At 45.1% G+C, this 13,123-nt stretch overlaps 1 protein-coding gene across 1 annotated transcript in view; it reads left to right on the top strand.

Annotated features, from left to right (window-relative positions):
* Nucleotides 1–11,143, top strand: part of LOC135001412 (polyunsaturated fatty acid lipoxygenase ALOX15B-like) — a 131,944-nt gene extending 120,801 nt beyond the window's left edge. Inside the window, exons 11-15 of the mRNA XM_063951580.1 lie at nt 9,059–9,228; nt 9,482–9,603; nt 9,800–9,900; nt 10,410–10,580; nt 10,781–11,143. Of these exons, the coding sequence (XP_063807650.1) occupies nt 9,059–9,228; nt 9,482–9,603; nt 9,800–9,900; nt 10,410–10,580; nt 10,781–10,960 (744 nt within the window). The 3' untranslated portion in view covers nt 10,961–11,143. The remainder of the gene's footprint in view (nt 1–9,058; nt 9,229–9,481; nt 9,604–9,799; nt 9,901–10,409; nt 10,581–10,780) is intronic.
* Nucleotides 11,144–13,123: the final 1,980 nt, after the last annotated feature.

Genomic DNA, 13,123 nt, shown 5'->3' with positions numbered 1-13,123 from the left:
AATCTGTTTTGTTTAATACGTTACCCACTAAGGAGTGATAGTCACTCAATGGATGCCGGTCCATATGGATATTAAAACTGGATTGGCATTTCTTTATGCACCCATCCTCAATGACATTGTTACAGAGCCTACAGATACAGTTTTCTTCAGCTAACAATCCGTCACAATTTCTTCTATGATCAATGCTATCGGATCGTTTTCTGATACTCGCCTTTGCTTGTTGGTTAGGTTGATCTTGGAAAACTACGCCTCCATCTTTATCATCAGAACCCATTCCAGAACCTCTATCGACCTCCATGGTACTCTCGCCGGAACAGACTGCTCTGGTTAACATCATGGTCAACAGGAAAATCCGGATCACAGTCTCTTGGGGCAAGTCCATCTTTGAGGAGGAGATGAAGAAGAATGAGAAGGAGGAAAAATACATTTGAGGGAGAGGGGATGGGAAGTGGAGAAAAACAATAAAAGGGAGTGGGGAGTCGACAACAGCTCTCGGTCTTCAAGGCTCAGGTGCCGCCTCAGTCCTCCTGGAACAGACACTCCAGTGATACAACCTCTACCGTCTGTTCCTTATCACGGGACTTCTCTGGATCAGCAACCTTCTTGCAGTGGGATGAATGGACCCAAGTCTCTCTCTCAGCAACCTTCAATGCTGTAGTGCTAGTCAATAAGACCTGGTATGGTCCTTCCCATCTGTCAATAAGGCAACCTGAGCGTAGAAAATTTCGTATCATTACATAATCCCCAGGTTCAATGTCATGACAATTACTATCAGGTAGATCAGGAATCACCAACTTCAGATTATCATTTTGATTCCTTAACTGTTTACTCATGTTAATCAAGTACTTTACAGTCACTTCATTGTTACATTTCAAATCATCCTGAGGGTTAATCATGACATGCGGCTGTCGACCAAACAAGATTTCAAAAGGGGATAGATTAAGAGGGGACCTGGGAGTGATTCTGATACTGTACAATACAATGGGTAAAGCTTCAGGCCATGTCAATCCTGTCTCTGCCATCACTTTACTCAATTTATTTTTAATAGTGCTGTTCACTCTTTCGACCTCCGCACTCGCCTGTGGACGGTACGGAGTGTGCAGCTTGCTATCAATTCCCATCAACTTACACATTCCTTGAAAGACATCACCTGTAAAATGGGTACCCCTATCACTTTCGATTATTCTAGGGATACCATATCTACATACAAATTCCTGCACAATTTTCTTAGCTGTAAACATAGCGGTATTTGTAGCTGCAGGAAATGCTTCGACCCAATTCGAGAAAACATCTATACAAACAAGTACATATTTCAAATTCCGACAAGGGGGTAATTGAATGAAGTCAATTTGTATTACCTGAAAAGGGCCGCCGGCAGGTGGGATATGGGATGGTTCTGTAGGTATTGCCTTTCCAATATTCTTTCTCAGACAGGTAAGGCATGACATTGCTCTTTTACTCGCATGAGAGGAGAATCCTGGGGCGCACCAATAGGCTCTTACCAATTTGCACATCCCTTCCTTGCCTAGATGAGTCAGCCCGTGAGCTGCTTCAGCCAGACATGGAAGATATGCTCTGGGGGCCACTGGTTTACCATGTCCATCCGTCCAGAGTCCTGAGGACTCTTGGCTACATCCCTTTGCCTTCCAGACTGCCTTTTCCTGTGTGGAACACAAATTTTGCATTTCACACAACTTCTGTGTGTTAATGGTATTAAATACCATCAATTGTGTGGTGTCTGTCTGTATGGGGGTAGCAGCTGCTAACTTAGCAGCTTCGTCTGCTCGGCTGTTACCAAGTGATACCGGGTCTTGACTATATGTATGTGCTTTACATTTGATAACAGCCACTCTGTCGGGTTCCTGTATCGCTGTTAGAAGCCTTTTTATGTGAGCTGCATGCGCTACCGGTGTACCAGCTGCCGTCATGAAATTTCTGAGGCGCCATAGGGCTCCGAAATCATGGACTACTCCGAATGCGTATCTAGAATCGGTGTAGATATTGGCTGACTTACCCTTAGCCAATTCACATGCTCTGGTTAGGGCGACCAGTTCAGCAACCTGGGCTGAGTGAGGTGGGCCTAGCGGTTCCGCTTCTATGGTGTCTTGGTCATCTACGACTGCGTATCCAGTACACAAGTCTCCCGAGTCTGACTGTCTGTGACAACTACCATCCGTGTAGAACGTGAGTTCTGCATCTTCCAGTGGGTTGTCACTGATGTCAAGCCTTGCGGTAAAATTTTGGGTCAAATATTCCATACAATCATGTGTATCTTCCTTTGTATTGAATCCTCCTTCCCCAGCACTCTCACCTTCCACCCTTTGTGCCTGACCAGGCACACCTGGGAGATATGTTGCAGGATTTAATGCACTGCATCTCCTTATGGTGATGTTTACGGGGGCCATTAGTGCCAATTCCCATCTTGTAAACCTCGCTGATGAGACGTGTCTGGTTTGGGCAGAATTCAATAAGGCTGATACTGCATGTGGCGTATGGATTGTGAGGTTGTGGCCTAGCACGACGTCTTCGCTTTTTGTCACTAGCAATGCTATCGCAGCAACGCTTCGCAAGCATGTGGGGAGGGATCGCGCTACCGTGTCTAGCTGAGCGCTGTAGTATGCAACTGGCCTGCTGGCATCACCGTGTTTTTGGGTTAGTACACCTGCTGCGCAACCAGCACTTTCTGTTCCGTATAGTTCAAAGGGTTTCCCATAGTCTGGCATACCTAGCGCTGGCGCCTGCGTTAGGCACTGTTTGAGTCTCTCAAATGCTGTTTCGGATTCGTCTGTATGCAAAATCCTATCAGGTTTGTTTGAGGAGACCATTTCCTGCAAAGGTAGCGCCAATATGGAAAACCCTGGGATCCAATTACGGCAATACCCACACATTCCTAAAAACGTTCTGATCTGTTGCTGGGTTTGTGGTAGAGTCATGTCTCTAATTGCTTGGATTCTATCAGCGGTCAGGTGTCTCAGTCCTTGTGTTAGACAGTGTCCCAAATATTTTACCTTAGTTTGGCATAATTGCAACTTGTCTTTGGACACCTTGTGTCCGGTGTCTGAAAGATGAAACAGGAGCTGTTTCGTATCCTTCAGAGATGCTTCCAGTGAATCTGAACACAGTAATAAATCGTCCACATACTGTATCAATACTGATCCACTGTCTGGTTGGAAAGACTGTAAACAATCATGCAAAGCCTGAGAAAATATACTTGGACTATCTATGAAACCTTGGGGCAATCGAGTCCACGTGTATTGGACTCCTCTGTATGTGAATGCAAACAAATATTGGCTGTCAGGGTGCAGAGGTACCGAAAAGAAAGCGGAGCAGAGGTCAATAACAGTGAAAAATTTGGCAGTGGGAGGGATTTGCATTAGGATGACAGCTGGATTTGGCACTACGGGGAACTGACTCTCAACTATTTTGTTAATCCCCCTTAGATCCTGCACTAGCCTGTAACCCCTCCCCCCACTCTTCTTAACAGGGAAGATGGGACTATTGGCAGTGCTGGACGTTCTTACTAGAATGCCCTGTTGTAGCAAGCGCTCTATTACTGGGTAAACTCCTAACTCCACCTCTGGCTTCAGAGGATATTGTGGGATTTTTGGAGCTATCCTACCATCTTTTACTTGTACCACTACTGGAGCTACGTTTGCCATTAATCCAGTGTCCTGTCCGTCTTTTGTCCAAAGTGACTCTGGTATCTGAGATGTCATCTCTTCTATTTGGGATGGATTCCTATTTGTCATAATGGTATGTGACATTAATTTTGATGGGGAGTCTAACATGTCTCGCACTTCCTGAGCGTGTTTCTCAGGTATGTCCAAGAATACACCTTCAGGAGTACAATAAATGACGCACCCCATTTTACACAGTAAGTCTCTTCCCAGGAGATTGGTTGGTGCCGATGCAGCCAGCAAAAAGGAATGCTTGGTATGCAAAGGCCCTATTGTAATCTCGGCTGGTTTGCTAACAGGGTAGTGATGGACTACTCCTGTTACTCCCATGGCTGAAATTGTCCTACCAGTGGTTCTCATGCCCACTGTCGAATTTATCACTGACTTGGCCGCCCCTGTGTCTACAAGAAAGTTTAAAGTTTTACCAGCTACATTGATTGCGACCTCGGGTTCACTTTCAAGGTTGGCAATTAATTTTACTGGCTGCAGATTACAGGTATGGCCACACCCCTATTGGGTATGGTGACCTCCCTGAATCCCGCTGGCAGCAACTACTTGTGAGGGAGATAGTTGGGAACTACCAGAGGCATGCCAGTCTCTATTTGGGGGATATCTTTTTGTTTCCCCTGTATGTGGCTCATAACTCCGTTTCTGCGGACCTTGCTCCCAATGTCGTGTGTCGTGTCGTTGTCTAGGGGTTTGGTATGAGTTTCGTGGATTCTTTAATCTACAATCTCGTGCCATGTGTCCCTGTTTGTGACAAGAATAACAAGTAACCATACTTGACTTACCCACAGGATTTGGTGATACAAACAAAGGCTGCCTTGTGGTCAGAGCCTGTATACTTACTGACATTAATTTGTCACCTTGTTGTTCCCTGTGTCTGGTGATGTTTCTGTCGTGATCAATAGCAGCCTCTCTCAAAGTAGCCACAGACAGACCTCGCCAACAAGGTTGCGTGGTCTGTACCCTAGTCTTCAATGACTCTTTTAAACCATCCATCAGTACCGATACTGCTACTTCCCGATGGTTTGTGTCTGTTTTAATGTCCTCTATACCTGTGTATTTTGCCATTTCTAATAATGCTCTGTGAAAATACTCTGCAGCTGTCTCTGACTCCTTCTGTTTAATGGAGAATATCTTATTCCATTTAGCTACTGCTGGGAAATACTCTTTTAGCTGCAAGTTTATTCTTTTCACATTATCTTGGTTGTACACATCTGTAAGAGGTACATCATGATCTAGTCCGCAATCAGCTAAAAATTGAGTTGCGTCGACATTTGAGGGTAAACACGCTCTCAGCAATATCTGCCAGTCTTTATTGTTGGGCTCTACAGTGTTACCTAAGTCTCTGATGTATTTTTGACTGGCAACTAAGTCTTTTCTAGGGTCAGGAAATTCAGACACTATGGTCCTTAATTCCATTCGGGAAAATGGAGTGTACATGGCGATGTTCCTAATGGGAGTGGCTCCTGATGCGTCTGTTTTCCCATTTGGCACTGCTATTACTCTAACAGGTGTAATTCTAACAACCTCATTCTGTGTAGATTCTACAGGCTGTGGTGAAATAGTTTCAGCATAATGCATGGTGCCGTACTTACCAGTTGATACGACCTCACCTATCCCTCCGCTAGGGACCTTTACTAATCTCGTGGGTGGAGCTGTGCCTACTGTGGTCTCTGCTATGGTGGCTGCTAGAGAGAGCGCTGAAATCGTTGCCGATTCGTCCTCTTGATCACACTCCTGAGGAAAGTTCAAAACAGGGTACAACTTGCACGGGTTAATACTTGCATGGGTTAACATTATCATTAACATTTACACAGTTACTAAGTGATTTTGTGTTACACCTTAGTGCGTCTTTCTCCGTAATCAACTTCTCTCCTGATATATATGGTGGCGGCGGGGCCGTGGCAATTAGTTTTCTGTTAGAGCCAGATCCCGCCGCCTGAGCCAAACCTCTCTGTATCTCACCTTCCTGTTGCCACAACTGTAAATAATCATAATGCTGAATTCGTCTCTTTGTTGATTTTATGAGACATATCCTCCTCCTTAAATTTTGTAACACTTCTGAGCTGAAGCTCCCTATTCTTGGGAATTTCTCCCCGTCATGCACAGTCATTCTCTCCCATTCATCACATAAAGTTTCTGTGTGACTTCCATATTTCTCACACATGATATACCTGGCCGACCCAATTGGCCGGACCACTGAATCAACCCGAACCGAGGTTGATCGCCCCCTACCTGAACAAGTGGCCCCCATAGTTCGAAAGTGTTGCTTTATTTAGCCAACCCTTTACGAAAAACCAAATGCCAACAATAGGCTGACGGTGGCGGTTTACCGAGTACCCCACTCACTCGCCCACGCCGACCTATACGACCTGATCACACCGATATGGTGCTGGCGTACTCGACCTAGGGCCCCTGCGACCTGAACCTCTATTTACTGGAACCTGTGAGGGTTATCCGAAGAACACTTACTCTTTCCAGTAACTATTGGTTGCTGGATAGTTCCTGAGTGAGCAGCGAACTTCCCTTAAAATAAAAAAATTACACAAATCACGTTAGAGTGTACAGATAGCGTTTGTGACCCCTTTACTCTAATGGTATTAGGTCAGATTACTAACTACTGCACACACTTACGTGCGGTCCAGTCGTTCAGTACACAAACAACTAAGCTTATGTACGGAAAGACCAATGGAATCGAAACTTACGACTGCGAATTCCTTCAGCCAGAGCTTATATGGCCTATATGGGTGTTGCACCAACCCTTTTCGGTGTTGTGCCTGTGAACTGTATAGCGGACTTCCTTGTCGGCTGTACCTGGACCTCCTGGTCTGTTATGACCTCCTGGTCTTGTTACAGTATGACCTCCTGGTCTTGTTACAGTATGACCTCCTGGTCCGCTATACTCTAATGCTCAAAATTGTATTTAACCAGAGATGCCTCCCTAGCCACCGTGCACGTCACTTACACGCATGTACCTCACGAGTACTCGACTTTTCTTGTGGTTCAACCTTTAAAAATTGTAAAAACACTCACTCATCACATGTACACTTTTGTTTCTATTTCTATTTCTGCGCAGAAAATTTTCTTTAGCCCAGCTGTGTTACCAATTAGGAGCAGGATCTGTTAATTTAAATTTTTGGATTTCCAAAAATAGACTTGCGTTATTTACCGCCTGTTGCGCTATTTACCGCTTTGCGTTACTTATCACGTTGCGTTAAAAATCAACTTATCGTGACTTGAGCTACGTGGGCGTAACCGGACGCTACGTTGCGTAATGAACGCTGCGTGCGTCGGCCTTTGGATTGCGTACGCTAGTCTTTGTTAGAGACACGTGTACGCAAAACAAAGATCCACCGTAACACAATATACTTTTATCAATGTAAACGATCCCTGATCATCTACCGCGTACCCCACTGGCTTTGCCTTATCTCCCAGGCAAACCTGTGTGTTTGTCTACACTTTTAACTATTACCTCTATTCTTAAACTATGAAATAACAGCAAGTCTCTTTTAGCACTTTTCTATCAACTATAAAACTGGCAGACAGGATGGTGATATACGACAAATGAAATACACAGATGGAAAAGAAATGCAGATATATATATGTATGCGTGCGTATATACGCAAGACAGAAGAAAAATAAACAGTTTTAAAAAAAACACAAGCGTTTTGTTCTTACCTCCGGTTCCCGGATTCCTTCAGCACTCGTTATCTAAGCGAAGCAGACGCTTATCCCGTCAGCACTACGAGACAACCTCCCGCCCTTTGCTGAGGGATAATGTCTGCTGATCTACCTAGTGCAGATATGTGAAGGACAGGACGAGCCGCCAATTGATAAAGCTAAATATTTATCGTATATACAACCCTTTATGAGGTCTAAGAACACTGTACGCTGTTTACTTAAGAAGTACCATAAGGGTACGCAAGTTGCGTAACGATCGCTCAGCCGTAGGCGAGACGCTCAAGCGTCACGTTCGCTCACGGCCCAGAGATCACAGACAAGGACGCTGTTGGCTATGACTAACGTAATGATTCGCTATGGCGTAGCGGACGCTCGAGACCACGAGGAGATCACCAGCGGCGCAGACGCTCACAACGCAAAACCTTTATATCTATACCCTTAACAATGAAATACACAGTAAACCTTAATGTAGAGACAAAGTGTAAGTGCAACCTTGTGTAACCTGATTAACTACAAAGCTGTTTGAGCGTCACCGACACTCAGAGAATTCTTAACACTATGAGAAAATACACAGATACTTGTTTAGGGTCCAAAGCCTGTTAAATGTATTATAACTAATATACTTGTAAAAAAAGGAATCACAGTACAAATAATACACTACAATATAACAGAGACTTCATAACCAAATAACTACACTATAAATACAATACAATACAATCTAATCAAGGGAAAATACGAGAGAAAGAGTAGAGAGAGAGAGAGAGAGAGATAGAGATGAGAGAAATGGCTCACAGTAAGACAATGATTACGGAGAAAAACTTACGCACAAGGGGAAACGATCGCATGCGCCTGGACATCCAGCACCCGATTTTCAGCAATGAGAACCGTTGAAGAGTGAGAGCTGGATGTGGTCGGCCTGCCTATTTATGCCCCACACACAATGCAATCTAATGGTCCCTACAATCTGATCGTCCATTGGACACAGGAATTCGGCTTCGCATCATAACAAAAGGTCATAGGTTAATTCATACAGGTGGGCTGTGACGATTTCCAACTGCTCAGGTGGGAGGGAAACTGGGTTTCCCGCCGCATGGGTAATAAAGTGCAAATAAAGTAAATGTTCATAAACTTCTTATGTCCATAACTATTCGCACGAGCGATTGATCTGCTTCAAACCAACACCGGAATATTTCTAATTAAATATTCTTCCGATGGATACTAAACACCACTGTATTACTCCTGTCTGACCCTTCGTATCAAACAAAGAGGGATTCCTCTGTTCATAAACATTCTATATTAACCAAACTTTCAGAATCTATCAAAGGAACCATGATCTACAAAATACATTATTACTGAAAGTATGTAACGATTGAGTCGCACGCTACAACCACATAAACTCTACCGTAAATACGCATACCATGCGCCTGCGGGTGCCCGCGACTGTGAGTATGCGCACGTACGGGAGAGCGTACGCATGCGCAGCACGGACCTGTGTGAGGTGCAAATATGGTAGTGTGCATAGAGATATTTTTCTGACTTTGACATTGCCCATGGCAACCAATCAGATTCTACTTACCATTTATCTAGCTGCTTCTAGCAGATAATAGATATAATCTGATTGGTTGCTATGGGCAACATCACTAGTTCTAAAAATCTCCCACCTTAGTAAATTTACCCCTTTGTCTTTTATCCAGGTTATAGGATCTGGAAAAGGAGGGCTTCAGATACTTCTGAAAAAAGGAACGGATGAGGTCACTTACAGCAGCCTCTGTCTCCCTGATGACATCCAGGCAAGAGGACTGGAATCCATTCCCAATTACCTGTACAGGGATGATGGGATGAACATCTGGTTGGCTATGGAGAGGTAGTTATGATAACTACTGTCCTGTTCCAGCTGCCCATCCAGAGGTAGAAGACCTCGTTATCCACCTTTGAATAAAATTGCCTCCCACTGATCATAGTGTGAATATGCTATAGGAAATAGAAAACTTTATAGTGTCCAAAACATCTGATCAAGGGAATTCTGGACAGCTAGAATTACACACCCCATTATTACTTCTGTACATCATCCATACTTTATTACTCAGTGATTGTACCTCTTGCTTTATCCACTACAGCTTTGCGTCCAACATTGTGAATTACTACTATGAGAGTGATGTGGCTGTCAGTAAAGATCCTGAACTTCAGGCCTGGGTGGCAGAGATCTACAAAGAAGGTTTCTTGGACAACAAATCTACAGGTATGTGACTTCTTGTTCTGTGATGACATATCACAATGGTGTCCACAATGAGCCAACCTCATCTTTGAAATGTTGGTAAACCTGGTATTACCAATAGGTCATATACTACCAAATACGATCTTCCAGCTCTTACCTTGGATGTTCCATCAGTGTGTAGGAGAGATCTAGATGACTTTTGGACTATTCTGTTTGATAGGAATGCCCTCATCCTTGGAGACCAAGGCCTCTTTGATCAAGTACCTGACCATGCTGATCTTCACTTGTTCTGTTCAGCATGCAGCGGTCAGCAGCGCTCAGGTGAGTGACAGATCATCTCAGCTTTACAATATGCTGTTCTTGGTACCCTGTGTGGCATCTTTCATACTCTGTCCTTGATTTGGAGGATTAGAGGCCATATTGACTAATCTGAATGAGATCAACCATGGGAGATATTGACCTACAGCTTTGCTGACACTTGTAACTGTGCTTTAAAACCTCATGTCCAACATTTCCCTACCTTTGTATATGTTATAACAACTGTAACATGCATGTTGCAGGCCTCATTTTATACAAACTATTTACTTACGTGTTCCATGGGACAGTGTTAATGTGGTAAACCAACTGTATATAGTGTAGGCCCTGAAACACAATGCAGTACACTCCAACCTTCTTGCCCAGTGACTCTGATAGGTTACTGGCAACCACCAGACAACTTCCAATGGGCCAACTTCCAATAGTTTTGTAATGTATTATGAGAATGTTTGTATCTGTCTTCTTCTGAGGTAAAGTGTTCCTGTCTAAGTTTCAAATCTGAGTTTCCATTGCAGTTTGACTTATATACCTGGATGCCTAATGGTCCGCCAGCAATGAAAAGTCCCCCTCCAACAGTAAAAGGGGTCAGTACAACCGAGAGTATACTGGCTACATTGCCTGAAGTAAACACAACCAGTTTGGGCATAGCCATTGTGTGGCAGCTCACTAAAGATCCAACAGATAAGGTGAGTACGAGGGGCTAGTAAGATTGCAAAAAGCTGATTGAGTACTTTTCTGTTCCTCTTCAGGGGAATAGCTAACAAATGCAATCCCACCATCTATTCATGTGCATATAAATTTGTAATTTGGTGGTAGATGGACATAGCTATTCAAATGATTTTGTCTTCAGGGCTTCCATTTGACAAGATTTCCTATTCCCTTGTAGAGACATCTGGGGGATTACCATGATGTGCATTTTACAGAGGAGGTTCCACAGACATTCATAAAAGATTTCCAGGAGAAACTGGCTAAGATCTCCCATTCCATTAAAGTGAGGAACAAGAGCATGAAATTGCCATATCCCTACTTGGACCCGACTGAGATTCAGAATAGTGTCTCTATATAACATGACTAGTGGCAGTGGATCTGTTGACTATGTCTGAACTTGCTACCAGTTTATCATGTCTTGATTTGCACTGTATTTTCAAGCCACTGTCATATTATCATGACCTGATTAGCACTGTCCATCTGTGTTTTAAAGCCATTGTCAGATAATATTTGATGTGATTAAAAATGTCAGTACAAGTTGTGCATTGAAATTCTCATTTAGCAGGAAACTCTGATGGGGAAAGTGCCTGTTTTTAGACTGAACACACACCACAATAGGAGGTATCCAGAGTATCACTTTAGGAAACCATCATAGCTAAATAACTGGCTACATTACACTATTTCCTGCTGTAGGAGCTGAACTCAAACAAATACAGAATGTGTACAGTTGCTGAATGGTATAATACTACAGGCAGAGGCGGAACTACCGGCAGTGCAAGCAGTGCACTGCACTGGGGCCCGCCTCTGTCCAGGGGCCCAAGCATGTAATGAGTCAAACTGACTCATTACATGCCGCTGTGCGCTGCGGGCAACTGCTGCCCGCAGCGCACAGCCGCCCGGAGATGAGAGGAGAGGAGCAGCGGCACGGACCGTCGGACGGGGAAGGAGGAGGAGGGAGGCGGAGAAGGGAGCCGCAGCAGCGCTTTGTTACTGGTGGAGGCGCTGCTGCTGCTGCCCCTCTGCTTCCCTATAGGCTGTCTTCCGAGAACAGCCTATAGGGAAGCAGAGGGGCAGCAGCAGCAGCGCCTCCACCAGTAACAAAGCGCTGCTGCGGCTCCCTCCATCACCTCCGTCCACCACCTCCTCTGCTGCCCGGGAATCGTCTCTGACGCTGCACCGAGGAGCCTGAGGCGGAGAGGGTAAGTATAATTCTTCTTTCTTTCTTTCTTTCTTTCTTTCTTTTTCTTTCCTTCTTTCTTTCTTTTTCTTTCCTTCTTGCTTGTGCCTGCCTGCCGCAATGTGTAAAAAGGGGGGACTACCTGCCGCAATGTGTAAAAAGGGGGGACTGCCTGCCGCAATGTGTAAAAAGGGGGGACTACCTGCCGCAATGTGTAAAAAGGGGGGACTGCCTGCCGCAATGTGTAAAAAGGGGGGACTGCCTGCCGCAATGTGTAAAAAGGGGGGACTGCCTGCCGCAATGTGTAAAAAGGGGGGACTGCCTGCCGCAATGTGTAAAAAGGGGGGACTGCCTGCCGCAATGTGTAAAAATGGGGGACTGCCTGCCGCTATGTGTAAAAAGGGGTAATCTGCCTGACGCAATGTGTAAAAATGGGGGACTGCCTGCCGCTATGTGTAAAAAGGGGAATCTGCCTGCCGTAATGTGTAAAAAAGGGGGACTGCCTGACGCTATGTGTAAAAATGGGGAATCTGCCTGCTGTAATGTGTAAAAAAGGGGGACTGCCTGACGCTATGTGTAAAAATGGGGAATCTGCCTGCTGCTATGTGTAAAAAGGAGGAATCTGCCTGCCGTAATGTGTAAAAATGGGCACGCTGTCTGCCGTAATGTGTAACAAGGGCACGCTGTCTGCCGTAATGTGTAACAAGGGCACGCTGTCTGCCGTAATGTGTAACAAGGGCACGCGGTCTGCCGTAATGTGTAACAAGGGCACGCGGTCTGCCGTTATGTGTAAAAAGGGTACGCTGTCTGCCGTTATGTGTAAAAAGGGCACGCTGTCTGCTGTAATGTGTAAAAAGAGGAATCTGTTCGCTGTAAGGTGTAAAAGGGTCTCTACCTGGTGTAGTGGTGCTACTGTGCGGCGTAATTTGAATAATGGAGACTACTGTGTTGGTATTATTTTGTGGCCACACCCCTTCCCCACGAAGCCACGCCACTATGTATTTTTGCGCGCGCCTACGGCGCGCACTGCCCCTGGGGTGGACTTGGATGGGGGGGGGGGGGGGGCCAAAGCATTTTGTCGCACCTGGGCCCACCGCTTGCTTGTTCCGCCACTGACTACAGGATCTTCTGGTCAGTGTATACAGGAGCTCTGGAGGTTGCTGGGAATACTGTATGTGTGTATGGTATGATGTGGCAAAGTTCCTGTACACACCACCGCATGCCCTGAAAAAAATGTATTTAGGCCAGTTGTCCATCTTGGTAAAAGGAATGAAAACTCACTGAAGCAGCAATATGGTATCCGGACTCCAGGTCGACACACCTTAGGTCGACGCCAATTGGTCG

The sequence above is a fragment of the Pseudophryne corroboree genome, chromosome 2 (genome assembly GCF_028390025.1).
Source record: "Pseudophryne corroboree isolate aPseCor3 chromosome 2, aPseCor3.hap2, whole genome shotgun sequence".
NCBI classification, from domain to species: Eukaryota; Metazoa; Chordata; class Amphibia; order Anura; family Myobatrachidae; genus Pseudophryne; species Pseudophryne corroboree.
Note: the sequence above shows the minus strand (reverse complement) of the source record. Positions and strands in the feature narration are given on the sequence as shown.